Genomic DNA, 27,472 nt, shown 5'->3' on the forward strand with positions numbered 1-27,472 from the left:
TGAGTGAGTGCGCGGGCTGCCTCATGGGCGGCTTCGTTACCTGGCATGACTTGGTGGCCGGGGACCCATATGATTGAGCGATGAGTTGGATCGCCGTCGCGAGTACTGCGGTGTAAAATTTGGTGAGCGAGTGGAGTGATCCAACCGAACTCAAAGTTACATTTCGATGGAGGCGAAACGTAAGAGGCGCCCGTGTGCGGTGCGATGTCAGGGCTCGTTAAAGATCCCCAGGTGGTCGAAATTATTCCGGAGACCTCCATTACGGTACCTTTTTCTCACTTTCTTCTTTCACTCCCACCTTCCTCCTTTCCCTTATGTCGCGGTTCAGGTGTCCACCGAGATATGCGAGACAGATACTGCGCCATTTCCTTTCCTCAAAAACCAATATAGCAGTTTAAGACTGTCAATAGCGGGATTCTGCATGGAGGCACCGTAGCCTTGAAATGAAGAACCAGCGAGTGGTTTCCTGCGTAAATATGCTAGCTCAAGAACTGAACGTGTACTGTGCGCCTGGTAATATCAACCTCCCCTAAGGACAAGAACTACGCAAGCGGTACGTCACTTTTCTGCAGTTCACTGCATGTGCCCTTCTCTTGCGTTACACGAGGCTCCTCACGTGACAGAGCTACTCGCGTATCGCCTGACCACGAACTCCTCCTATACGTTGGTACGGATGCACATCATAAACCGCGCCACCTCGCATATGTGCGTCGCTTGCGCTCTTATGGGTAATGCGAGCTATTTTCTTTTAGCGTCCCCGCGTTTTTGTGACGAGCGTAAAACATCACTGGGCAACTTGAGATATAACGTTTCGTTGGACGACGTCTGTCACATCATATCCCCTGAAGGCTTCCGATCTGAGCTGCAATCAGTGTCTAAATCCCGGTTGTAGATTCCGGAGGACGCTGGCCTCATGGAACAGTGGCAGAGAGGCAATCGTTCAAATCAGTGACTGAGGTAGAGCAGTTGCGGACAGAACTCTGTAGGCTGACCCGGCCTGTACATTTATACCACCACTACCACCGCCGTGCACGCGCCATAGGAAACGTAAGCGAAGAATAGCGCGTAGAGCAGAAAACGAGTCAGAAGAAGAAGAGTCACGGGCCACGTTGCACGCGCTGTCCGCTGTTCTCCGATCTCCCGCTGCATAGAACTTCGCAGCATTTGCCAGTATTGCTGGGTACTTCCATCGGAGAGCTTAAGTCTGGATCTCCCGGCCCCGGAGTGTCCCGCCTTTCCCTGGTCCTACCTGGCGTGCTGCCACCATGACGGAAAGCGAGGAGGAAAGCACGTCAAGCGAGGTAGGCCTAACCTATGCGGGAGAACCGGAATATCTCCAAAATGTGCTGGAGCTTTTGTGGTTCTTAAGGATTTCGATGGACAGCGAAATCTGCCTCCGCTGCTCAGGTTCCAGCGGAAAACCCAGAATAAAGTACGATCGCTGTGAAACCGGTCAGTACCGGCGCTTAAAAAGTTGCTTGTAGGTAACCAACAGAAATGCAAGGTACTCCTTTTCACCCCTCGCCCTTGAACACTCGTACAACCTAGTGGCTACCGTGCAGCAGCGCTCAAGATGTGTGGTCATGCAATGGCCGTTCTGTGCTGAGCACTGTGTGACATGTAAGGTACAAGGGTGCACGCATCCCTTGTGTGCGCAGGAGACGACCACACAGGCGGGCTTCCAGAGCCGGGCGCACAAGCTGGCCACGCTGTTCATCATGACGGCCGGCAGCGCCAACGCCACCCGCTTTCCCGAGATGTCCATCGCCCACGGAGGAGGTCGGTGCTCGCGTGTCCATCTTTTGACCAGAGGCCGTTAGGGATGCTTTCAGCGACCATGGAAGGGGCCTGTGAGTTGTAGGACCTTTGAAGCATTGTGGTCTCATGTCCAGGATTTTTCGGCATCAGTTATAGTTGAGACATGTGGAATTTTGTAAAGTTGTTACGGAAATATTCAAGGTAATGGTCCATTTTTTTTCGATTCATAGCAAGTCTTGTTAAAGTTATCCCATCGCTTGCATCGAGTAATTAAGACTGCCCTAGAAAACCAATGGGAACGTTTTTGACGATAGCAGAAACGTTAGTCGCAAACAAAGGCATGCTTGCTGAGGGGGAGATATGCGGATATATTGATTGTTACTGTGGAATATAACGAGATATCAAAAAATAGCGTTCACGAACCGCTTCCCGCTGAACCATACGCTTGTCCCGAATTTCTGAGTATCGTTTGGTTTGGTTGATTGGGGTTTAACGTCCCGAAGCAATTCAGGCTATGAGGGACGCCGTAGTGAAGGGCTGCGGAACTTTCGACCACCTGGGGTTCTTTAACGTGCACTGACATCGCACACTGCACGGGCCTCTAGAATTTCGCCTCCATCGAAATTCGGCCGCCGCGGCCGGGATCGAAACCGCGCTTGAGTGTGGTATATCAACATGGTTCTTTTCGGTAGTAAGATTAGCGCGTTCGCTCTGATCACTCCTTGATAGCTGCAATAGAGCTTTGCCTTTTGCTGTGGAGTTAGAAAAATGTTCGCCCTGACGAGGAGGTTCTCTTTCAAAAACGGCATTGGGGCATGGCCACTAAAGAGCCACCTTAATTCTCTCACGTCGCACCTCAACCTTAACCAAGAAGAAAGATTTCATACTAGGCCCCAGCTGTGAATAATTTGCGACTGCCATGCTACTGGGTATGTTGGCATGACTTCATGCTTTGGTAATTAAAGGGATCTCGTGAGTACGAAACACCAAAAAAGGGGCTCGCACTTTGAACTGAGAATAATCATAGCCCAATGAAAGCTTTAGATGCTGTAAATGCTGATCTCAGGACCGTTGCCGTCTCTTCGGTATTAGTCGTGCATTGTGAGAACCCACTTCTTCTCACCTCTGCCCTCGTCCTTGTGACGTGTTCTTCAGTTTCGAGCTCATCGACCACTGAGAGGCGTGCAGATATGCATATATGGTTCTGTTGCAGTTCCGTTCATGCTGGCCTACCTGGCGCTGCTGGTCGCCGTGGCGATGCCCGTCATGCACCTCGAGAGCAGCCTGGCCCAGTTCTCCGAAGACGGAAACCGAGGCATCTTCGGCGCAGTTCCACTCTTCATAGGTTCGTCGTCGCCAACGACGCCTAATACTACGGCGCCTAATAGTTGGTTGCTCCTAATTAATTAATGTCCAGAACAGCGCCACAAAGCTCTTAACAAAAATAAAAGCTCATAGAACAGAGCGGCGCTGTTTGTGTTCAGTGCTTTTTTTCTTTCTCTGACTACTTGCGCCCCTTTTCGGAGTATTAACTTATCTAGAATCTAAATCAGCGGGTTGCGTGCCTAAGGCAGACAGGCGTAGATGTGCTTTCAGTATTAGGCATTTCAACTTAATGGCCGTACTGTCAGCCTAACCAACTTCATTATTTATGTAAGATTTTTTGAAAATGCGTAGATTTTCATCCAGTTTTTGCTCGGCAATAAGCTCCTGGTGCTGATAAACAACTTGGAGGGCACGGACATACTTTTACATCTGATATTTCTGGACAAAGATTTTGAATATGGGAAAATTGTAAGGTACTCTTATGAAAATGTCGATAATAATGTCGAGAAGTCCATTCTTCCGATGCGTAGCAAAATCTTTGTAGTTTTTCCACCGCTGGCATGGAGCAGTTAAGGCTGCCATGCTGAACCAGTTGATGGGGAACGATTCCGACTATCGAAAAAAAATGCAAGTATGTTTACGTGTATACTGATTACGATAGTGAAATCTTATAGTATATGAAAAAATTGCTTTCATAACCTCTTTCCCGTTGAAAAAAAATGCTTTGTCAAGAATAGTTGGGTATTACACTGACCTTCTTTTGCTACTCTACTTACCCTTTTCGGAAATGGGGGTACTGTGCTAAAAGGCACGCATAGCGGAAAAAGTGGGCCGGATGTGTATATTTTAGCGCAGTGTACTCCTGTTCACAAGTTGAGCATCCACAAACTACCCAGCTTGCATGCCCCTCTTCTACATCCTAGATGATTGAATGCGTTGTAGGCAACATGTTTTAAACTCTTCAATTGGCCTTTAATGTTAAGATCCGTAACTAACCAATATCTACCCAATATCACATTGTGTTTGGCGCGTAGTGGCACAAGTCACCGCTGCGCCACTAAGCTTATTTTCTACCACTCCTTTACGGGGCATGCTGACCACGAAAATGCTAACATCGTTCACGTACTACACACAGAATTTATATTTTGCACCTTCCCGCTTTGTCTCTCAAGGATGCAATTCAGAGTTGAAAGTTCCTTAAGTCCTCTGCAAACTATGTGTTTTCCGCACATTTAATTCCTAACGACGCATTTGGCATCCCAACCGCATCCATCAATTTTCAACGACTTCGGAGTTCATCTTTCTTATATTCAAATATGTCGTTGTAGTATACTTTACATAAAGTGACCTTTCATGTTTTCATGTTCATTTTTCTGGGAAATTTCTGTAGTGCTACGCCTACGCTCCTTCTTCTGCCACGCTTGATGCGATTCATGCTGGTTTATCGCTCCTTTTCCGCTCTGCTTGTTTCGTCATTTTACTTTTGTTCAAAACAATGTCTCCCGTATTATCAATACCTGTCATATCAGACCAAAATGGCGGATGAAAAGGCACTTCTCTTGCCATCTGCACTTCCCTTCGCGCTCACTAGCTCTTCTTCATAATCCAACTGAGGCTGGTGAAGTAGAGGCCCGCTGGACCTCGCCGCGTCGTAGAAGCCATAGAAAGTTCCGTGCGGCACCCCGACCTGAGTGACATAACGCGCGGTTCCAGCCGGTATGCGGCAGATCCCAGAGGACTGCTGAACGACGCGTCCGCACTGCGCCCTTTGGAAAGCGGATAATCTTATCGGCGTTCACAATATTGGCCGCATTGGGTGGGATAAGCTTGTTTTGAGTGTTTCTGTTAAACATTCCTCAGCAATAGTGTCCCTTTTCTGCAGGGGGTCCTTGAAAAATAACAAATAAATAGAAAGAGCGCCTGTAAATGGGCTAACGCTTGATTGTAATTTGACTTAAGCTAAGCTACTGCGAAATGAACATTCTAAAAACTGAATTAATATGATGATTTGGGTGCCTGCTCCCAGGCCTGGGCTACACCATGAGCCTGTGCGCGGTGGTGCACATCCTGGGCGACTCGGTGACGCTGTCCCAGCACCTGCTCCACCTGGTGTCCTCGCTGCGCAACCTCCTCTCGTGGAGCGGCGGCTGCCCCCCCGGGGAACTGGTGGCCAGCGACCGGGCATGCTACGTCGCCACGGCGGTGAGCTTCCTCTGTGCGCGTTACCCTGCTCTTCTTTGGGTAAAGACGACGTGACAGTCTTTGTCGAAAGTTCCCGATCCACTTAACGCCCGGGTACGACAGCAGTCGTCGGGTGGTGCAGTTGGCTCGTTCGCCTACCTGTTGCCCTCTTCCCTTCGAATATTACATTTCCTTTACCATTGAGGGTGCTCATTCGGTCTTTCAGACACAATACTGCACCTCTCCTCATACACACAGTCAAGACCCCGTGCTACTGCTACTGCTGCTCCTAACATTACAACTACTATTACAATTACTGCTTGGTTTGCTAGTACTGCTTACTAACTACATAACTCGTCTCATCGCGAGCTCAGGACCAAAGTTAACTGTTAGCTGTTCTCGTCTCCTCTGTCAGCGTGCAAGAGAGTAGCAGAGGCAGAGTGTAGTAAATGAAAGGATATTAATGAAGGTGCCACGTGACACGATGCGTACACGCGGACCACAACTACGTGTTTATAGTCTCCCTGTTACGCTGGGGCGCTATAGCTCTTCTTTCCTGCGCCCCCTCCGCACTGCAGCCGTTGTGCAGTAACGTGCGCACCCGGCTGGCGGAGTCATTCCGTGGGGAACAGCTCGACCAGGGACTGCCCACCTCCGGTGGAGACGATGGTGGCCTGGTGGTCGCGGTGCCCGCCAGAGACTACCACCACGAAGCCGCTGGCTGCATACCGGGCGTCTATGACCCTGTACACCAGCCGCAGTCGTGAGTGGAATATATCGGCCATCTTTATCAAAGGCTTGCACTATTTCACTACGCCGGTTTACGTCACTGAACGCAGCAGACCGGCTTATCATGCACGCTGTGCGGTGACCCACATGACGAGAGTTGTGCGATAAGTTAACTTCCTGGGCTACAAATGTTCTTAGTAAGGAATGCAATTGGAAGACGCTGTGTTCACACGATAATGATAGCTGAAATCAATAAGAGGAAATGTACATCAGCTCGGTATGTAAACTAAATAAGAGGCAACCGATGCCCTCTTGGGCAACGGGGGATTTCAAGGGAAACCAAGTGCAACAGCACGGCCAGAGCGGCAGGTGGCCAGTTGCAGTAAATAAATCTGCGGGGATAAGGTACTTGCGGCTGGCGCAGGATAGGGTTTATTGAATGCCAGCGTCAGAGGGCTTTACCCTGCAGTAGAGGTCGTGTCGGCTGGAGGCTATAATGATGATATTTACGAAACTCTGGAATATCGCCATTGCGAGGGTTCGAAGTTGCGCTATCGGCGCACTATGCTGTGCATGCCGTCGTGACATAATATGAAAAGTAGATGGGACGAGTCCTGTTGTTTCGCTGCAACAGAGGGGGTCCTCTTTGTGTTTATTATGCTTTCTGCATGAGCGTTTGTTAACCACGCTGCTGATAAGTGATCCCTCCGTGTACCCCCGCAGGCGTCTTGCCGGAGTCCCCTGGGACGGCGGCTCCTTGGACGAGATCCGGGCGCAGCCACTGCTCTCGCTGGCCGCCGCCTGGGTGCTGGTGTTCGCCCTCGCTCGACACGGACTCACCAGCGCCAGGCGGGTAAGGAGGAAGACGGGCTTGAGAGGGGGGGGGGGGGGGAAGGAGTGCGGGGGGGGGGGGTTGAGTAAAAGAAAGAAGCTGCGGTGGTCGTGGTGGTGAAAAACTTTAATCAAAGAGAGCTTGAGGGTTTAAAAAAAATAAATAAATAACCCTGCTGCATGGTCGGTATCCTTAGTCCGGGACACCGCATGACGAGGCCCCGTCTCGCGCCCGCTTGACCAGAGCCCTTTGGGACTCCAGTGTGGAGCAGTTCAGGAGGGCAGTCTCCCATGCCTCTCGGGTGGGGGTGGGGGAGGGGGGAAGGTGAGGATTCTGAGTACATGCCCACACCATGTGAAAGATATCGCAGATCTCTCCACAGTGCGGGCAGCGCCCATCTGTGTTCGGATCGAAGTGTTTTGCTATTGCAGGACAGAGAAGGGTTCCTGTCTGCAGGCGCCGCAGAGTTCGCTCCTCCGCCTTACTCAGCCCCTTGGCAGGTGCCGGGTAGAGACGGTGGCTGTCGCAATAATAAATTAGGATTTCGCGGAACCGCAGAAGTGGTTTATGAGCTTCTGAGCCATGAGAGCTAGGATGAGGAGCCCGGTGTGTGAGCGCTCGGGCGGCCGCATCAGCGGCCTCATTGCCTCGTAGACCCTGGTGGCCAGGAGCCCTGATCACTTTTGTGCGAGTTATCGGCGAGAGCGCGTCTTAGAATTCGCGAGGCCAGAGGTGATATTTCGCCTGCAAGATAATGTTCACAGGCCCGGCGAGAGTCTGTGATAACCGTTTTCGATTTTGGATCGGCGGCAGCGAGAGCTATTGCGACTTCCTCCGCTCGTGTCAGGGAGGTGTGAAGAAGAGATGTGGTTTGGTTAGATGGTTCATGGGGGCTCAACGTCCCATAAGAACTAGGGCTATTAGGGACGGCGTAGTGGAGGGCTCCGGAAATTTCGACCACCTGGGGTCCTTTAACGTGCACTGATATCGCACAGTACACAGGCGTCTAGCATTTTGCCTCCATCCAAATTGGACCGCCGAGGCCGGGATCGAACCCGCATATTTAAGGTCAGCAGCTGCAGCCGAGCACCATAACCACTGAGTCACCGCAGAGGACTGAAGGAGAGATGTGATTGGAACGAGTAACAGAGGGGCACTAAAGCGCCGGGCTGATTCGGCCAATTGTTGTCTTAAAACAGCTTTGACATACTGTAGCATACCGGCTTTTACAGTGACAGCTGTTAGGCGTTGGCATCGGCGTAACAACAGGTTGTACTGACTGCTCCACATGCAATGAAGTCGTGCATGCTGTACTCGAACGAAACATTGCAACGCGTCCGTCTGAGTCCTCCGGATGCACTGACACCACTAGAGTGACAGCTTAGGGATGTGACACGCACTGTGCCAGTGAAGAGAGCATGTATGATACAAACTGAAACACTAGTCTCTGCTATGAAACACCTGTCGGTCATTCTCGCATTACACAGCGGAAATGTCGGGGATGCCATTCAACACCCTGACGGGTGTTTTCCTAAGTTTGTTCACAGCGGTGGAGCAACAAGGGTTCACGAAGTATTGAATTCTCTTCTTCACCACGCCAATAGCTAACGCCTTCACGGCGCAACTTGGTCGTTGAACGTACGCTGCCTTGTTATTGTTTGATTCCCTCTATCGCATTTATTCCATCTCAGAAGTGCGTTAAATAGTAATCAGTCTGCACATTGCAAACGAAAAGAAAACACGCATGTTTTATATGCCACGGCTGGTTCACACCACTGTGTAGAATTCGCACGTGTTGCGCATATGTGTTGCCATGTTTACGCAGCGAACGTTGCCAGAAAAGAGGCTTTCCTTCACTTCTTTTTTGCACTCTCCTTGCGGGAGCTGCTATAAAATCCCATATACTCTATCAAAGCTATCCCCAAATTCACCCTGAGAGAGTGAATATCATATCCTTCTGCGTACGGGGCCATACACGTATCTACTGTGCCATGTTTGGAAAAAAAAACAGCCTGCTGGAACTGCGGTGGGGCAGGAGCCTTATTAGCTCCCAGAATAAACTGCGTGGTGGTAGTAAAAGCTTTATTAGATGCACTGGATGGGTTTTAGGGGAGAGTGGAGGGTTTAACCGCTCAGTTGAGTGAAAAAAATGCTGCATCATTCCTATCCCCTTTCACGGGATTAAAAAGTCTCCTGATAGAAGTAGAGGGGTGGAAGCAGCATGGACACATTTGACAAATACGGAAAAAATGGTGACCATGTGCAATCTGTGCGCGTATAAGCCCATGAGTGCTTATAAATTACCCAAATGAGTTATCCAGGTTTCTGGGGACTTTGTTGTTATCCAGGTTAAGTGCCCGTCCGCAGAGGAATAGACAAAATATACATACACAGGGAAAGCAGCAGACCATATACTAAATGCATTAAATATGTCCGAATTCTTAGCGCACCAGCTATATACAGATGATGTACAGTTGTCCAAATACTTTTAGCGGGAGTTAAAACACTATTCATGGTATTCCATGCCCGATAAGGTCTTGAGTCGAGCTCTAGGTCGCTCGTAATTGGCGGCAGTGTGCTCCCCGATGCGCCGTTCGAACCCTCTGGATAGGTGTGTGGACGACTGCACTTTCTGAAATGCCTCTGTAAGGGATCGTTAGTGTACGCGGGGTCATCGGAACGCGGCTGGGGGTGCTCAAAGCGAAGCGTCTCCTTTCTTGGAACGCGGCCGCTCGCGAACGCGCCGGCAAGTATACGGGTGTCCCCCCACCCGCGGTACCGATTCGCACACGTGCTGGCACGGATGTGTATTTGTGTTTGTTTTATTTTTATTTTGTGGTGGAGGGAATGTTCTCTTCACGTACTGGCACGACCGTGCGTTTGTGTTTGTGGAAAGGGCGTTTTGCCCTACGGAAGCTGGAGGGCTGGCCAGGCTCTCGATAAACCAATCATGTGAACATCGTAACATGATTGGAAGCCACCAAATATGAGCCGGGCCTTTAGGTCTTTAAAACCGGGCCCCGGAGCTGGAAGCGAGGTTCTGCGCTAAGGTGAGATGCTACGCATCTTCGGCAACGCCGAGTAGGGGCCTCCCCTAGTATTAGCCAGTTCCACCCTTTTTGTTGTTTTTCTTTTGCTGCTTAATGTCTCGAGTGCCTAAACTTGTATATGCAATGTAAATAGCTGTATATAAATCTTCAAGTATTCATTTTTGTTATCCCTGTGTCTTCAAGTCTTCAAGTTGGAACAAACCGTCTCTGGCGGGGCACCTCTGGTGCAAGGAGAGTAGAAGAACCTGTGGAAATTTACTGGCGCAGTCGACAGGATCCTGCGGCCATCGGAAGACGGCGCAGGAAGAAGACTTGAAGGCAGGGAGAAAGGCGACGGTCAGGCAACAGCAGCGTTCGAGAAAGGACCTGCGGAGAGACAGCGGCAAGGATGCAAGGACCACGACAGTAGTCCAGCGACGCGGGACTGCATACGGTCCAGAAAAGCAGCGCGTCGATAACTTGACGGTCACCGGCGGCGGACCAGCGGCGTGCGACAGCTCATCGCAGCGTCCGGGAAAAGTGGCGGTGGACTCCGACGCCAAGGAGCTGGCAATGCGGATCGACGCATCGAAACCGTGAGTTTCCTTGGTAGCATTGTTCACGTCCCTGTGTTCGAGCCGGTAGGACAGCTGAGGGGTACGGAAGGCGGTATGGAGAGTTATCCATGCCGGCCCTCACTCGATGTGAGGTATCGAGTGGAATTGGCGAAGGCGCGCTTAGCTTATTATCAGGCTGAGCTTGCAAAAGTGAATGGCGGAAAGGCGCTGCTTCCCGAGGAAGAACCTCAGGATGTTAATTATGTCTTGAAGGTTATAGCAGCAAGACGCCAGCAGGTAGAGCTCGAGATCTCTCAGATCAAGGAGAGTAGAAGAGCCAGTCAGTCAGCCAGGGAGAACTGCTCCGAGTCCCGAGAGGTGAGGCCGACTGTGCTGGAAGACAAAGTGTAAGGTATCGGTAGCGTTCGCGGGGGTCATAGGAACGTGGCTGGGAGCGCTCAAAGCGAAGCGTCCCCTTCTCGGAACGCGGCCGCTCGCGAACGCGCCAGGAAGTACGGGTGTCCACCCGCCCCGCGGTACCGATTCGCGCACGTGCTGGCACGAATGTCTATTTGTGTTTGTGCCAGTGTTGGTGTAGCTGCGGCATGTCACCCACAGGGTGGTTTTGTGACCCGTACCGATCCCTTTGTTATAATTCTAAAAGTGGCATTTGAGCCCTTTGTAGAATCTTGGGAAGGGCGTGTAAGGGTTCGGTAGCGTTCGCGGGGGTCATCGGAACGTGGCTGGGAGCGCTCAAAGCGAAGCGTCCCCTTCTCGGAACGCGGCCGCTCGCGAACGCGCCAGGAAGTACGGGTGTCCACCCGCCCCGCGGTACCGATTCGCGCACGTGCTGGCACGAATGTCTATTTGTGTTTGTTTTTATTTTGTGGTGGAGAGAGTGCTTTACCTTGTTGAAGCCGGAGGGCTGGCCATGCCCTTGAAGAACCAATGATGTTAACAGCACAACATGATTGGAAGCCGCGAAATGTGGGCCGGGCCTTTAGGGCTTTAAAACCGGGCCCCGGAGCTGGAAGCGGGGTTCTGCGCTAAGGTCAGATGCAACGCATCTTCGGCAACGCCGAGCAGGGGCCTCCCCTAGTATTAGCCAGTTCCGCCCTTTTTGTTGTTTGTCTTGTGCCGTTAATTTGTCTCAAGTGTCTTAACTTGTATCTATTGTACATATTTGTATATAAATCTCCAGTCATTGCCTTTTTCATCCCTGCGTCTCGAATCATCGAGAGACCGTCTCTGACGGGGCACCGCTGGTGCGAAGAGCTTCAGTCTTCGAGTTGAAACCAACCCGTCTCTGGCGGGGGCACCGCTGGTGCAATAAGGAAGACGAAAGAACCTGTGTGAAAATTTACTGGCGCAGTCGACGAGGATCCTGCGGCCATCGGAAGACGGCGCAGGAAGAAGACCAGGCAGGGAGAAAGGTGACGACAAGGCGACAGGTCAGCGTTCGTGAACGGACCTGCGGAGACACGGCGGCGGACCAGCGGCGTGCGACAGCTCATCGCAGCGTCCGGGGAAAGTGGCGGTGGACCCCGACGCCAAGGAGCTGGCAATGCAGATCGACGCATCGAAACCGTGAGTTTCCTTGGTCGCATTGTTCACGTCCCTGTGTTCGAGCCGATAGGACATCTGAGGGGTACGGAAGGCGGTATGGAGAGCTATCCAAGCCTGCCCTCACTTGATGTGAAGTACCGAGTTGAATTAGCGAAGGCGCGTTTAGCGTACTTTCAGGCCGAACTTGCGAAAGTTAATGGAGGAAAGGCGCCGCTGTGCGAAGAGAAACCTCGGGATGTTAAGTGCGTCTTGGAGGAATTAGAAGCAAAGCGCCAGCAGCTAGCGCTGGAGCTCGCTGAGCTCAAGGAGTCTAAGAGCGCTAGTGAACTAGCGAGGGACAACTACTCCGAGTCGCGAGAGGAGAGGCCACCTGTGCTGGAAGGTAAAGCGTTATGCTTGTCAAGCACAGGTCAAGAAAACAGCCGGGCAAAAGTACAAAGTGAGCCAGATTTCTGCGAAGCTAGAATCGCAGTTGAAAGTATCGTGACGGAACGCAGCGTCGCGGTAGTCGAGGCGGTGAACGCGCACTCCGACGATCCAGCTGCACAAGTTAGCTCAACCCCTAATGAGACCAGGGACGCGGACGCGAGTTCAGGATTGTTGGAAGTCACTCTGACAATTCCGAAAACGCAGTCCCAAGCAAGCTGTGAAAAAGAGCATTTCGTGCAGCAGGAAACGGTCGGTGAGGACAGACGTCAGATCGGCGAGCGAGTGAAAGGAGGAAGTCTGGCGTCGCCGCAACCGCACACTGTGTCAGGCATAGGGTATGAAGTGCCCCATAGTGTTGATAGTGGCAGGAGCGTTCCATCCGAGGCAAAGAACGAAGGTTGGCCTGATGGGCCGACGGGACCGAGCGCCACGCATTTGTTGAACGCACTCGACGTGTGTCCCACCAGGTCCTTGGAGGACAAGGAGATGCGTGGCGAGTTGCCACAAAACAAATTCGGATCAAGCCACTGCGAGAGAGCTCATGCAGCCTCAGACTATGCCACGAAGCCGGCAAGCGCCGATCAGGCACGGAGCGGCGGTTTCGAAGTTTGCTCGTGCAGTAAAGGTGCAGATGGCCCCGGGCGAGGTGGAGTGGCAGGAGGCAGGTGCGTGGCTTTCACCTTGAAAGTCGGCGCGTGGAACAGTTCGTTCCGTACTGCAGTACGCCAGATCAAGTGTAGTAAAGCCGGCCTCACTGGTACGGTTAGATTGAGGAGAAGATATGCCCCTTGCGCAGGGCGCGGCCCGTGCTGGCGCGCCGGAGAGAGCGTGCCCTTAGGTGCGTTGTGTGGTCAGGGGTTTAGACCCATCGAGAACCGGGACGTTTTTGATCCTGGAGGGCACCATCTTTTCAGTTCGCGCCCCGTTGTGGCGCCAGCCTAATGAGTGAGTTACCGTTTAGGCGTTAATTGTGTTACTGACAACACGTGGTGGCTCGAATGTACACAGGGACGCTCGGTGCGACTAAGGATGCTCACTTGGGCATTGGGCGAGTGCTGTGAACGCTCCAGTCGCGAGTGTCTGTGTCTGTGTGCTCATTCGCGAGCAGGACGACGGCCTGCATGCAGGCGAACTGGGTGCAACGCACCAACTTGGACGCTGTGTTACGGCGCACGGCAGGCATGCCACTGTGTGTATTTAAGTGTGCATTTTGCGTGATGTTGTGTTGGTGCCCGTGTGCATTTTGTTGTTTTTGGTTTTGTTCGTGCAACTGGTCGCAGCGCGACAGCTTGGACTTCGGTGAATGCGCTGGTTTTACAGGTGTGAAACGCGCATTTGAATGTGTACGTTTTGTTTATGTTATGTCACCCGAAGGGTAGTTTCGTGTCAGACACCGATCCCTTTTGTTTGTAATTCTAAAAGTGGCATTTGAGCCCTTTGTAGAATCTTGGGAAGGGCGTGTAAGGTATCGGTAGCGTTCGCGGGGGTCATAGGAACGTGGCTGGGAGCGCTCAAAGCGAAGCGTCCCCTTCTCGGAACGCGGCCGCTCGCGAACGCGCCAGGAAGTACGGGTGTCCACCCGCCCCGCGGTACCGATTCGCGCACGTGCTGGCACGAATGTCTATTTGTGTTTGTTTTTATTTTGTGGTGGAGAGAGTGCTTTACCTTGTTGAAGCCGGAGGGCTGGCCATGCCCTTGAAGAACCAATGATGTTAACAGCACAACATGATTGGAAGCCGCGAAATGTGGGCCGGGCCTTTAGGGCTTTAAAACCGGGCCCCGGAGCTGGAAGCGGGGTTCTGCGCTAAGGTCAGATGCAACGCATCTTCGGCAACGCCGAGCAGGGGCCTCCCCTAGTATTAGCCAGTTCCGCCCTTTTTGTTGTTTGTCTTGTGCCGTTAATTTGTCTCAAGTGTCTTAACTTGTATCTATTGTACATATTTGTATATAAATCTCCAGTCATTGCCTTTTTCATCCCTGCGTCTCGAATCATCGAGAGACCGTCTCTGACGGGGCACCGCTGGTGCGAAGAGCTTCAGTCTTCGAGTTGAAACCAACCCGTCTCTGGCGGGGGCACCGCTGGTGCAATAAGGAAGACGAAAGAACCTGTGTGAATCTTTACTCAAAGGATTATACTTGTCATGCACAGGTCAGGGAAACAGCAGTGAGGACGCTGAAAGCAATCAGCCGGTATGCGGGAACGCATCTTTGTTAGGAAAGGCCGCAAAAGGTTCAGGAAGTGAAAACAGGATTCCTGAAAGACGCGGAAATATCACAGCTTTTCCGCCACCGCGGGCGGCTAGCAAAGAACAGGAGCTGCCCAATTCTCATGATCTAGGGCCAATTGAGACCAAGGTGTCCGATAACAAACAGGACAGCGGTGGAATTCCCGCAGGCTCTATGACTAAGATTGTGACCTCTGACGCGGAGCTAGTAACAGGTGAAAATCTGGCGTTGCTGCAAACGCACACTGTGTCGGCCATAGGGCATGAAGTGCCCCGTAGCGTTACTGGTGGCAAGAGCCCTTCATCCGAGGCAGAGAGCGGAGGTGGGCCTGCTGGGCCGACCGGGCAGAGCGCCGCACAGTTGTGGAACGCACCCGATGTGTGTCCGGTCAGATCATTTGAGTACCCGGAAATGAGTGGCGACTTGCCGCAAGGCAAGCTCGGGTCAAGCGACGGCGAGTCAGCTCGTGCAGCAGACGATGCCACGAAGCCGGCCAGCGTCTATCAAGCAGGGAACGGCAACGTCAAGGTTTGCCCGTGCAGGAACGGGACAAATGGCTCCAAGCGAGGCAGAGTAGCTGGAGGCAGGTGCGTGTCTTTCACGGCGGAAGTCGGCGCGGGTAACAGTACGTCCCGTGCTGCAGAACGCCAAATCACGTGTGGCAAAAGTGGTCGCACTGATATGATTAGGCTGGACAGGGACTATGTTCCTCACGCAGTACGCGTTTCGAACCGCCGCGTCGGAGAAAGCTTTCCCTCAAGTGTGTCGCGTGCTGAAGTATTTGGACTTCTCGAGGATCAGGACGTTGTTTTCGATCCTGGAGGGCAGCAACTTTTTAGTTATCGCCCCGCTGTGGCACAAGTCTAATGAGCGTAGCGGCCATTAGGCGTTAATCGTGTCGAGCGAGACACGTGTGGGCTCGAAGGCAGACAGGGACGCTCGGTGCGACCAAGGAGGCTCACGTGGCCGCTTACGGACCGCATGTCAGTACTACTGAACGCTCCAGTTGCGAGTGTGTGTGTGTGTGCGTGCGCTCGTTCGCGAGCAGGACGAGGGTGTGTTCTTGGAGTTGGCGAACTGGGTGCAACGCACCAACTTGGACGCTGTGTTACGGCGCACGGCAGGCACGCCACTGTGTGTATTTTAGTGTGCAATTTGCCTATGTTTTCTTGGTGCCTTAAGCATTTTCCTTAATGTTGTGTTGTTGCCCGTGTGCATTTTTTGTTTTTGGTTTTGTTGGTGCCAGTGCTGGTGTAGCGGCGGCATGTCACCCACAGGGTGGTTTTGTGACCCGTACCGATCCCTTTGTTTTAATTCTAAAAGTGGCATTTTAGCCCTTTGTAGAATCTTGGGAAGGGCGTGTAAGGGATCGTTAGTGTACGCGGGGTCATCGGAACGCGGCTGGGGGTGCTCAAAGCGAAGCGTCTCCTTTCTTGGAACGCGGCCGCTCGCGAACGCACCGGCAAGTATACGGGTGTCCCCCCACCCGCGGTACCGATTCGCACACGTGCTGGCACGGATGTGTATTTGTGTTTGTTTTATTTTTATTTTGTGGTGGAGGGAATGTTCTCTTCACGTACTGGCACGACCGTGCGTTTGTGTTTGTGGAAAGGGCGTTTTGCCCTACGGAAGCTGGAGGGCTGGCCAGGCTCTCGATAAACCAATCATGTGAACATCGTAACATGATTGGAAGCCACCAAATATGAGCCGGGCCTTTAGGTCTTTAAAACCGGGCCCCGGAGCTGGAAGCGAGGTTCTGCGCTAAGGTGAGATGCTACGCATCTTCGGCAACGCCGAGTAGGGGCCTCCCCTAGTATTAGCCAGTTCCACCCTTTTTGTTGTTTTTCTTTTGCTGCTTAATGTCTCGAGTGCCTAAACTTGTATATGCAATGTAAATAGCTGTATATAAATCTTCAAGTATTCCTTTTTGTTATCCCTGTGTCTTCAAGTCTTCAAGTTGGAACAAACCGTCTCTAGCGGGGCACCTCTGGTGCAAGGAGAGTAGAAGAACCTGAAACTTTACTGCCTCACACCTGGCATGGCCCCTTTTCCGCAGTTCTTATACGCTATGGTCCTCCTGCACGTGGTGACAACCGCACTGCTCCTGGTGCGCGGAGCTGCCCTGCCCGGTGGCCTTGGTGGCCTCGGCATGCTGTTCTACGCCGACTGGGGAAGCGTGGTCAACGTAGAGGTCAGTACTGGAGCAGCGTACGAGGTGTACTACTAGTGGCCTTCGATTTCATAGCCCAACTATTTGGACTAGTGTAGCAGTTTACAACAGTAGGATGATCATCACTATCATCATCATCATCAGGACTACGCCCACTGCAGGGCAAAGGCTTCTCCCATGTCTCTCCAATTAACCCTGTCTTGTGCCAGCTGCAGCCACCGTGTCCGCGCAAACTTCTTAATCTCATCCGCCCTCCTAACTTTCTGCCGCCCCCTGCTACGTTTGCCTTCTCTTCGAATCCACTCCGTTACCCGTAAGAACCCGAGGTTATCTTGCCTCCGAATTAAAAGCACTGCCCAAGCCCATTTCTTCCTCTTGATTTCGAGTAGGATGTCATCAACCTGCGTTTGTTTCCTTACCAACTATCGGAGACGACGGTCTCCGTAACACATGATCCTCACCAGAAGCCGATACCCATGATTAGCCAATAGGTGCAGAACACACTTACGGAGATAAAGGTCGGATATGCGGGCTGGGAAGTTTGGCACTGAAATGAGCTTGTCCCTAAAATACATGGCACCTACGTGCCAAAAGCGCTTTTCGGGCGTCATGGAGACTTTGGTCGTCGGTCGTACAGTCATAGTATACTCCACAACGCACTGGAGGCGACTGTGGTGCGATCTGCGCTCAGTAACACCTGAATGCGGCAGGATGCTCAATGAAGAAGGCTATACCTTCTCGACAGAGAGCTACAACTATCAATTTTCTCCACCGTTCAAACTCCCAAAGCTTTATGAAAGAAGCTTCGACAGCATCTTCCTTGTTGTGACCCCAGCTTGCTTTTTCCTACATATTGGTCGCAAGTGAGCGCATTTGTACCTGTCGATAAACATTGCAGTGTGAGCTTTGTATGCCACAACTATCGCTCGCTCCACCCGCCAGATGTGGTCCAACGCCCTCTACGTATGCCTTGAGAGCGTGGGTGTCACCGGATCTGTCTACCTTGGCGTCGCGAAGCTCAATAACTTCAGGAACGACTACCACGAGTGAGGAGCTTCCATGTGGCTTTATGCAACTCACATCTCTCCGGAATCTCGCTATAAGCAGTTGGACCTTGACCAAAATAATTGCTTGTTGTCGAATTATTCATACACTGTTTGCATTTTGTGTCATTTATTCCGTTTACCGGAAACACTTACAATACGCGCGTTATGTGAACGGTTCTGGTACGAGCAAACGAAATCGGACATAAAAAGAATGAAGCCTATTCGAGCGTTAAAGATTGCTAAACATTACAATGCGTGACATTCAACACAATTTGATTCTCACCAGTTTGCGGGTGTAACGCACTCAAAATGACGGACAGCCTTCGCCAGATGTTCACCGGCCGCTATGTAAGTGAACAAAAACTGGCAGTTGATTACTCTTCTCGGTAAAGCGGTCCTAGGTAGACCGAGAATGGTTGATGTAACGGTTGCTAGCAAAGACTACTGACCCAGTTACTGCTGCTCATTAGCGGCTTGAATACCTCCAATCGCGTCTTAACGGCGCCGTCGGTCAGTCGGCGGACCAGCGTTTGACAATGGCCGAAAATAAGCGAACCAAGAAAGGGTTGCTCGAATATTGTTCCATCGTTAGCAGTGGTTCAATCATCTCCTGTCGATTTGGCCCTTTTCAGGGATGTTATCTTTGTGCTGGCGGCCGACACAGCGAGCAAGGGTCTGCGAACGGTGATCACCTTCATGTTCCTGGGACACCTCTCCTCCAGCATCGGCGTCGACATCCGCATGCTCGTCGACCCGGGTGCGCGTTTTCGGCATATTTTCTATCTATATATCTATAAATTAAATTCTTATGTGGAGAATAAACTAAGGTATGAATATTGCGGTACTTCGAGTCACAGTACATAGTGCACTGAAAGTAAAGTACCCAACTTTGTCGAAATACAATGTTTGTGTTGTACCTTATGTAGAGATGAATGTCTGCATCTTTCTTCTACACCGCAAGCTTGTTGGCGCTAAATTACGTGAAATATATAAAGGTGCATATAGTGTATTTTATAACCTAGCTTCGCAATCTCGGAATACATAGTACTGGGAAGCACTAAAAAAATTCATTGGTGGTTTAATAAGCCACTTCTTCTACTGCTAAACTGATGCTTAGAGGTCGCTATAGGGACGACCTTCGCACTTCTGCTGATCATCTGGGGTTCTCAGAATCCCCTCAAACTCCCAGAAAAGGAACACAAAAAGCGGTCGTTTGCTTTAACAAAAATGATAAACGAAAATTATTTAACAAAAATGATTAATTGTGGTTCTTACCTTCTGTTGTGAGAGATATAGTAGGGAAGGCCCATTTTCTTCCGGTAATTAGTTAATCAAACGATGTGCATCGCCGCCTCGTTGCACTGAACGATTTCTGGGAAGTACAGCCTACACAGCAGAAGAAAGCACGTCCATTGACCGTGCATCCGCTTTATCGTCGCTCGATGGAAGCTTAAAGCGTGGTCAATGGATACCGTGCAGAACAAATGTTTATAATAAGATACACCTGCTTTGCTTGCTGATCCCCAAGGCCCTTCTACTCACGCTGCTATAAAATGTGAATCTGTAACAATCATTCCGCCCTACCCACCGGTGCAGAGTCCGACCCCTCGGCGAGCATCGTGCCCCAGGCCATGAGTACGGTGCCGTGGCAGCAGTTCTGGGGACACGTCCACTCCATGTGGATCGTCTCCACGGTGCTCCCAAAGTTTGTGAGTGCGCGATTCCTTTGACCGTGTTACTCTTTTGTCATGGATTAGAAGTAGCTTTCTTTAAATCTGGGGTTTAAATTATTAAAGCTGTACGTGAGTTATCATGGACTCTGCTGCGAAGGGCTTTTGATTAATGTCGGCTAGCTAGGATCCCTTAACGTGCACTGACGTGGCACAGCGTTATTAGGTTTCTCCTACATCGAAACGCAGCGATAAAAGCCTTGATTAGGTTTCGTGACTTGATTAGGTTTATTATGTTTATAGCCTTGATTAGGTTAATATAACTGTACAAACCATTTTTGTGGTCGCGCGTGATGTACCCGACACTCTAACATGGATTCCATCGAAATTAGCATTCCAGGGCGTTTTAGACCTTCTTTTCGTCTCCCCGCATTGTATATACAGCTGATGGTGCCGGACATCCTTCTGGAGCTGCTGGCCGCCTCGCACCCTCTGGTGTTGGCCAACTGGACCCTGGTGCACTTCTTCCTCTGCGCCCTGCTCGTCACCGCCACCACCGTGGTCTGCAGCCCCGTGAGTGAACACACCACAGTTTTCCTCGTTGTTCCTTGAAGGGGCTGGTGACTGTTGTTCGTGGAAACAGTCGCACGCGTCATGACGTTAGACAGGCACACTTTCAGCATATTTCGTCTACGCCAGTAGACGATACGCTGCAACTTGTTTCCTTTTTGTGTTCCTCCACTGGCCTCAGGGTGGCGCCACAATGGCGTCCATTTTCGTCCACAACCAGGACCGGGACCTGCGCTTCTTGGTGCTGCCATTGGAGTCTCTCGTGGTGCTGCAGTTCTGCGGTGCGTCGCTTCTATCCAGGACAGCCTATATATTTCCTGTTCTTACCGTGAAAAGATCACGTGTTTAACGAAGGGCGTGTGAGGGCCAGATTCTTAACATTGCGCATTGCCGTACGTATGCTGGCACTTCGAGTGTCAACGAGTGTCATTTTACGCACTTTAGGCAACTTATCTCAGTAGGAAGTAAGCCGTTCACAATTGAAAACAATGACCGCCGATTATGGCGTTCTAGTTTGCTGCAGGCAAGCATGGTAGAAAGGTTATGGGTTTATAGGCCAAAGCACTGTACATATTCGTTCTAGTCGGTTTTAAATTTAAACATTTCCTGAATAAAATTGTAGGCCGACGAAACAACACCTGTTGTCACTTTATTCAGTTTGGCCAGCAACAATTTTATATGCTGGGTTCAATCCATAAAAGTCCCGCCATGCTGAGGCTGTAACAAAGTGACGCGTATTATAGAAGTGAAGGATCTATTCTTTTCATTGACTTTTTCTCGACTACGCATGCCACGCGGCTGATGTTGGTCGAAGACCTGTCCTTCTCCAATAACTTGTGTTCTTGTCTCGCAGGCCTACACAGGCTCAATATTATCTCCCAAATTATGACCGGCCGCGAATGCAGCTTCTTCGTGAAGTTGTGCTGGACGTCGGTCATTCCGATCACCGTAATTGTGAGTGGCCGTGAAGCCAGTCTTTCCTCCATTAGCAGCCATTTTCACCCACTGGATGCTCAAGAGGCGTGCGTGCTGGGGACGCATTCGCAACTCAGCTGATATTGCACTCCAAGCCGAAAGGAGTAACAAGGTAGTAAACTGTCTTCTAGTGCATTCCTGTTTGTAAAGGTGACCTGCGCTGGAAGGCAGTTTACTCCATTATCATTCTCATTTAGGCATATTCGTGTTTAATGTTCACTCCCGGCCGGTGGCGCAGCGTGCCATTTTAGCAATGATGTTCCCTTCAGAGGTTGTCATCTTTTTCAGGAAATTTTAGGAGCGAAATTTGGCGGAAAATCATAGGTTCCCGGAAAATTTTAGGACTCAAAATTTTCGTTCTTTGTTATTGCTTTATTTCAAAAGCAACTGTAAGGAAAAAGGACAGACATAGGGACTTTTTGGGTCAAGTAAAAGATTCGAATATGGTGTGGAGCATCACAGTTTTGACTGCGATATTAGAGAATAAATTGGTCGCTGTGAGGAAGGCTTAAGGCCCGAGCGCTTACTACTGCGTCAAATTTGGCATCTCCTTAGGGGTCATTGTTCTTCCTTTGCAGTGCATCTTTTTCTTGGAGGCAACCTTTGGGTACAAGGGAGCCAGCTTCCAGTACCCTATGTGGACCTACGCTGTCACGGTGTGGCTGTATCTCGTGCAGCTCAGTTGCATCCCGGTGTTTGCCATTGTCTTCATGAACGAAACTGGTCTGGTGAGTGAAGTAACTGAATCGCGATTAGCTGAGAGAGCTCCCGATGTAGAAAACCAAATTTCGTACAAATGTATGCAATTGGGCGCTTCGCTGGACGATAACTTTTGAGCATGTGACAAGACCAGTACAGCGTTTGTTGTCTGTTTGCTCGCTATCTCATCCTTAGCGCTTTTAGAGAGTAATTCTGAATACACTTTAATAAACCCTGCATGCTTTGTCTGTGTTTTTCTTTGACGTTTACAATTCAAGAATGAGGCGGTGAATGCACTTTAAATGCCTCTTCAATCAATGGTACCTTCCAACTGGTTGCGATGAACACGTCGACGTCATGGCACTTGTTGGCGCCATTGGTTAGAGGCAGTCCTTTGAACGCCATCTGCTACTGAGTTGAATGATTGAGTAGCTTGCAGCTATGGAAACCTGATCACTCCTTACCACCAGCTTCTCTCTCGAATCAAGTGGAGAGCACACGTTGTCTTTTCCGGTAATGAAAGGAGTCAAACTTTACGCTCATAGGCGAACATGGCTGTAGGCCCTCCTTAAGGCATAACATACTTGAAAATAACTTAAAAATTGCAGAGGACGATAAAGTGGATCTCAGCAATGCGGTCTTGTCGCCTCCCATCTCAATGTTTTTTTTTTTTTGAGGTTCCTCGGGTCTATTACGCCTTTCATTCACGACCTGAAATCCAAGGAAGCTGCGGTACCTAATGTTTACAAGCTTAACATATCAAATGTAATGCAAGATATACAAAGTTCACTCAGAGGAAGTGAAAAAAACACGTTTCGTGCAAGAAATACATACTGCGCTATAATGACCGCACTTGTCTAGAAAGCGATAACTCCTGTGCTCGAAACGTTGCCGAAGAGTAAAGCTCCCCCTGTTCATTTTGTTCTTTAATGCGTCATAATGCAGTTCTTCTCAACTGAACCATTTTATCCGTTTGATTAGGGCATACACGAATATGTGATAACAAACTGAAATACATGATAACAAACTGCTGAGAAGAATTATTGCAGAGCCAAATAAATAAAATTGTGCCACAGTGAATTTCTTAACAGTTCAGGCTACAAATTTTGTCGAAGCATTTTCTCACGTCAAGCTATCTCTGAATGCGCCGTTTCAAGCTTTTCACACCTGATAAAGACCAACACTTGCCCCGAGGAGATAAGTGCTCCTAAAAAAAAAAAAAACGGTGGATATATTTCAAACCGGTGCCTTTCGAGCACTAAAGCGGTCTACCCTAAGGCCGCCCTATCCGCAACAGTCGTCATGCTTACGGATAGTGCTAAATCCATGCACGGCAGTCTGGAAGGCGTGAACACAGGCAGCAGCGGGCGGTTGTCAGGAATTCTGCTGGTGCTTAGCTGGAGTTTTCCCGTCAACACGGGTGCTTCTATGGATATTACCTGCCACGGCAGTCAGCCGTCTTGTTAGCAGATTTCAGCCACTCAATACTTGTACACGAACCTGGCGCTGACTGTACGGGCCATACATAAGCAGACCGCCAAACTAAGATCCATCCAAACTGCGAATGTAGGGTCACTCTCTCATGTTGCCGTCGTCCTCCACGCTTTTTGTTATTTCTTTTCTGCATCCGTGTCTGGCGCAGTGTGACCGCGAGCCGCAGAGATTAGCTAGCGGTGATATGTACCTAAAGAAAAAAAATGTCATGCTTATGCGCGAAACACGGCCGCACCGAGGCCCATTTCGCCTGCGATTGTACAAATGACTGCATAAGTTGGGAATTAGTTTTATGTCAAGAAGTGAATACTATTTATAGGTGCAAAACAATACAAAAGTGTCATGTTTTTTCGCGCATTAACAAGTTTAGGATCCTATCGGGGACGCTTCATTCTAGTGAGGATCCAGAAACAGGGAAGATGAATCCGGTGGGAAAAGAGTGGTGCCCACTATCTCCGTACGGAGGGATCGCAGGTCAATCTTTTGCCACCAAAAGCTCCATGGAAGCAATCGCGATAAACAGCGCCTTCCCCCTCCCCATCGACAGAATATGAGGGACTGCCTGGTCCCCCTGCCCGCGTGGGTTCCAGCCGCCTGGGACCAGGTCATGGTGTACAGGCAGCTCATGGTCCTGGAAGGAATGGACACCGAGGCCCGCCAGAAGCCCCCCGATGGACAACGGCCGAAGGCGAAGGTGCTCCGCGTTTCAATGTTTAGCTCTTATATGTTATAAAAATCCTGGATAAAATTTCTGCACTATTGACGCAGACCGATTTGAGTTGGTCTTCCGTGTCCTTTCGATCAGAACTGAACAGCTCGTGCTAACGCCCCAAAAAGCCACTGCCCAGCTTTCCTGAACATACGGAACTAGCGCCGTCTGTTATGCTCAAGCAGTGAACACCGCTTAACTCATCAGGGACATTTCAAACTTATATTTTAGAGAAAACTAAAGTTCCGAGAGACTCAGCGCGAACATGGTGAATATCATTGGTCGATTCTTCCTCACCGTTGCAAAGTCTGAGCTTTAAACTGCTTCCTGCATTCGCATAAACTATTTCCGACGGCCATAGGAAATCAGAGACATGTTCGAAAATTTCGAAATTCCCGCGCTTACTTTGAACGCTCGGCGCCTCTAGGCACATGGCAGACATGCAGACTAGAAGTGTTTGTCCAGATTGTCAAGGCTTTTTCTCGTACCTCGCTTTTCTAGTGCCTAAAATATGGCTTTTAGGGTGTTTCTCTAAGTGATGAAAAGAAAAAATTGTTTGGACCCATCTGAACTGAGGTTTTGGTCATCACATAAAAATGTTTGTAGGTACTCCGTCGGGTGGCAGTGAAGAAGAGCGAGAGTTCCTCGTCGAGTAGCGAGGTTCTCGGCAGCCCTGATCTGTTCGTAGCCATCCACACGATTCCGAGCCCCGATTCGGGCAGCCTCGGCTCACCACGCAATCAGGCGGGCAATGCCGGCCCCAGCGGAGTCCCCGACTCTGGCACTGTCCACGTGTCTCGACGGCTGAGCTCCATCAGGCGGTCCATGTTGCGCCCCAAGGAGCCCATCGCAGAAGACGTCTCGTCGGAGGTAACGAAGAGCTCCCGACCCGTGGCAGCCTCCGTGGAAACATCAGGTAACGAACCTCCCGACCATCGGCGTCACAAGACAGGCTCAGACCGGGGAACATCGCTAGTCGAGGTCGCGTACACACCCGAAGTGCCGTGTCCAGCCGACAATCAGGTGGACATCGCAACCTTACCAGCGCCAGATCCTCAACTGGCACCGGTTGCTGCAGACATTGCTTACAAGCTTCAAGAGGACACGCTATCAGGAAAAATGCAAGATGCTGCTGTCGCATTGCAGAATGGCCAAGCTAAACGAGACTCCAAGGACAGTGGGGCCCAGAAAACGGTTTCCAAGAGCAAGCTGTCGAATAAGTCTAGCCTGTTCAAGAATGTTGCCGTTAAGCCCGAACGGAAGCCGGGAACTGTGTCACAAGGCAGCGGCGCTTCTGTGAAAAACCTGGCAGGCATGCAGGAGCTACTTCCAGTAGAACACGGCATTACCGCTGCAGCGGATCTTCCTCCCAAGCCCGACGCAGGGAAGACTGCGGGCTGTTTACAGGAGGAGCCCAAGGAAGCGTTAAAACGGCTGAAGGTAAAATTTCTTTTCATTCTTTTGGTCGCAACCTGATGTTAAGTATGGTTCTCTAACTTTGGCCCATTCAGGTTGTATAAGAAGCGCACATGTAATTTATTGTCTTAAATATAGACAAGTTTCGATCAATAAGGACTCATTTTTTGCTTCCCTTGCCAGAACAAATCAACTACGAGACCAACTACGGTCGCGCGAAAATGGGTTAATTACGTGTGCTATGGTCTCAAGACAGCAATGCTTCTCGTGGACTCTGTCGGACAACCGACTTCTGTTACGACTTATGTCACTGGAAAAACTGCGCAAGGCTGTCCTCATAATCAATGAGCATGTGTCGGGGCTTGCCTCGCAAGGAAAAGTTTGATCTTAATGCTTTCCTCGTGATACCCTGTGCAGGAAGGAGTCGTACTAAGGCGGAAGCGCCGAAAGCACAGGAAGGCGGCCTCAGCTCCACATGCAGTCCGCGCCGAATCACAAGACGACGCCAGAGTACTGGCCGTAGGCAGCCCGGAGAGCGACTCTGCCCGTCACACGGTCATCGTACGTGCTCCTTCAGTGTCCACCATCGACAAGTCCACAGCGTTCCGCTCTGTGCTGCGGAACCTACTCTTGAGACCAGAGGAGCGCGCCAAAGTGTTGCAGCGGACCGGAAAGGTTACCTCCAGCGAAGCTGCACCGAAGGGGCGCATCTTAGCGTCCTCACCTTGGTTTTCACTCGACAGCCTACGGAGAGCGCCCTCAACCGGGGTCGGTCCTCAAGAGACGACGGCTGTCAAGACAAGGCCTGAGCAGGGACTCTGCATTCCTGAACGAGAGGGCGCTACTTCCGGAGGTGGTGGCATCTCTGGAGTGATGAGGGGCAGCAATGCATCGCTGCATACCGGGAAAGCGATGGCCGCTGAGCCTCAGGCCAAGGATAATGCACCCTCGCAACGCGGCAGACGACAAGCAAGAAGGAAGTTGAAGGCTGACGACTCTAAACGGAAGGTCTCGGCCGTCGGGTCGGTCCAGGAACATCACAACCAGAAGAAATCTTCAGTGCCTTCTATTCCGGACAGTTCTAGAAATAAGCCTTCCGGAAGCCAAGCAGAGTTGGCTTTTCACGCTTCCGGCGCGCGAGCGCCAGGAGAAGCTCCCAAAGAAACGCGCCCACAGTCATCGACGGTTGTGTCGACGCGCTCTAGGCACTCCAAACGTGCAGATACAGACGGTGTTGGGAACATTGCTCGTGAATCGAGGAAATCCGTCGATGGTGAAAAGGACAAGGACAAGGAAGGACGACAAAGCCGTGCGGCAAAATGACCATTCGAAAAACACCCAATGCCGGGAACGCCGGCTACATAAGACGTGGTCTGCGGGAGTGGCAGCCCAACGTGGCGTTTAATGCTGGTAGCCTAAAGCTTGAGAATTGTACTGTAGTGGAGAACTCTGCATTGTTCTGTTGTTCGTGTGATGAGCTGCTAAACGGCCTGAGATCAGTACATGTTGCTGCAGAGCCCCGGACAGAAAAATTATGGAAGTCACACTACTTGATTGAGGCTTTAGTCTGTTCTAAACATGCGTCTCATGCAAATTGCCTTCTGTGCAATAAACTCCAAATATGATACGCATGCAAGTGCTCTTTACGGAGCGCCAATCATATTGCTTGGTTCGAGACTTTGCGGTTGCTTAAAGCGAGGTTGCACATAAAGGTTCTCGTCGGTGTTTATATGCCGGTTTCGAAGGTCAGCTGTACTTGAATACACATAAGGTGGGCACATGACACGCGTTACTGACTCAGCAGTGGTTTGTTGATGTGGAAATCCTAAACCTCATTTCAAGTATGTGTGTCTGGGCAGGCCAGGAATGCGGATGGTGCTCGCATACGGGACCTACATTTGGCGCTGCTTATCTTAGTTCGAAACCACTAGCTGCATCTCGGACCACCGAAGCTATTAAAATGCTGTAGAGAGCTTCGTCAAGCAATAAACATTCATAAGGAGTACAACAATTCCGTCGGCCTGGTGCTGGGATCTTCTGGGGTGAAACGCTTGGAAGAGGGCCTGGGATGTTGCTGTAATAGTGAAAGA

The 27,472-nt window shown here is 50.7% G+C and overlaps 5 protein-coding genes across 8 annotated transcripts in view; all 5 read left to right on the forward strand.

The window, feature by feature from the left end:
• The window catches only part of LOC149348566 (uncharacterized), a 237,716-nt gene that overhangs the window by 87,375 nt on the left and 122,869 nt on the right, over positions 1-27,472 (forward strand). The window lies entirely within an intron of this gene.
• The window catches only part of LOC149348569 (uncharacterized), a 216,527-nt gene that overhangs the window by 33,326 nt on the left and 155,729 nt on the right, over positions 1-27,472 (forward strand). The gene's annotated exons all lie outside the window — the stretch shown is intronic.
• LOC149348570 (sodium- and chloride-dependent glycine transporter 1-like) lies at positions 1,250-9,201 on the forward strand. Its single transcript, XM_089586059.1, has 7 exons — positions 1,250-1,301; positions 1,659-1,779; positions 2,972-3,103; positions 5,111-5,286; positions 5,844-6,028; positions 6,718-6,847; positions 9,148-9,201. Exons 1-7 carry the CDS (start codon positions 1,266-1,268, stop codon positions 9,199-9,201), a joined length of 834 nt encoding a protein of 277 aa, XP_089442185.1. The 5' UTR covers positions 1,250-1,265.
• LOC149348571 (uncharacterized) lies at positions 10,116-14,381 on the forward strand. Its single transcript, XM_089588184.1, has 2 exons — positions 10,116-10,451; positions 11,785-14,381. Exon 2 carries the CDS (start codon positions 12,075-12,077, stop codon positions 13,347-13,349), a length of 1,275 nt encoding a protein of 424 aa, XP_089444310.1. The 5' UTR covers positions 10,116-10,451; positions 11,785-12,074; the 3' UTR covers positions 13,350-14,381.
• LOC149348572 (uncharacterized) lies at positions 16,702-26,705 on the forward strand. Its single transcript, XM_089586061.1, has 11 exons — positions 16,702-16,824; positions 17,746-17,849; positions 18,482-18,606; positions 19,446-19,558; positions 19,964-20,092; positions 20,271-20,370; positions 20,943-21,043; positions 21,643-21,792; positions 23,805-23,951; positions 24,573-25,406; positions 25,800-26,705. The coding sequence occupies exons 1-11, from the start codon at positions 16,702-16,704 to the stop codon at positions 26,703-26,705; spliced, it is 2,832 nt and encodes a 943-aa protein (XP_089442187.1).

This window comes from Amblyomma mixtum, chromosome 4 (genome assembly GCF_055824585.1).
Source record: "Amblyomma mixtum isolate Tamu chromosome 4, ASM5582458v1, whole genome shotgun sequence".
Taxonomy (NCBI): Eukaryota; Metazoa; Arthropoda; class Arachnida; order Ixodida; family Ixodidae; genus Amblyomma; species Amblyomma mixtum.

What these genes read in the sequence shown, in the direction of transcription:
- LOC149348570 (XM_089586059.1), top strand. Translation starts at nt 1,266, where the DNA reads ATGACGGAAAGCGAGGAGGAAAGCACGTCAAGCGAG. An exon ending in AGGAAAGCACGTCAAGCGAG is followed by an intron (nt 1,302 to 1,658) that starts GTAGGCCTAACC and finishes TTGTGTGCGCAG; the next exon opens with GAGACGACCACACAGGCGGG. An exon ending in GTCCATCGCCCACGGAGGAG is followed by an intron (nt 1,780 to 2,971) that starts GTCGGTGCTCGC and finishes GTTCTGTTGCAG; the next exon opens with TTCCGTTCATGCTGGCCTAC.
- LOC149348571 (XM_089588184.1), top strand. Translation starts at nt 12,075, where the DNA reads ATGGAGAGCTATCCAAGCCTGCCCTCACTTGATGTGAAGTACCGAGTT.
- LOC149348572 (XM_089586061.1), top strand. Translation starts at nt 16,702, where the DNA reads ATGGTCCTCCTGCACGTGGTGACAACCGCACTGCTCCTGGTGCGCGGA. An exon ending in CCACGGTGCTCCCAAAGTTT is followed by an intron (nt 19,559 to 19,963) that starts GTGAGTGCGCGA and finishes TTGTATATACAG; the next exon opens with CTGATGGTGCCGGACATCCT. An exon ending in GACAACGGCCGAAGGCGAAG is followed by an intron (nt 23,952 to 24,572) that starts GTGCTCCGCGTT and finishes AAATGTTTGTAG; the next exon opens with GTACTCCGTCGGGTGGCAGT.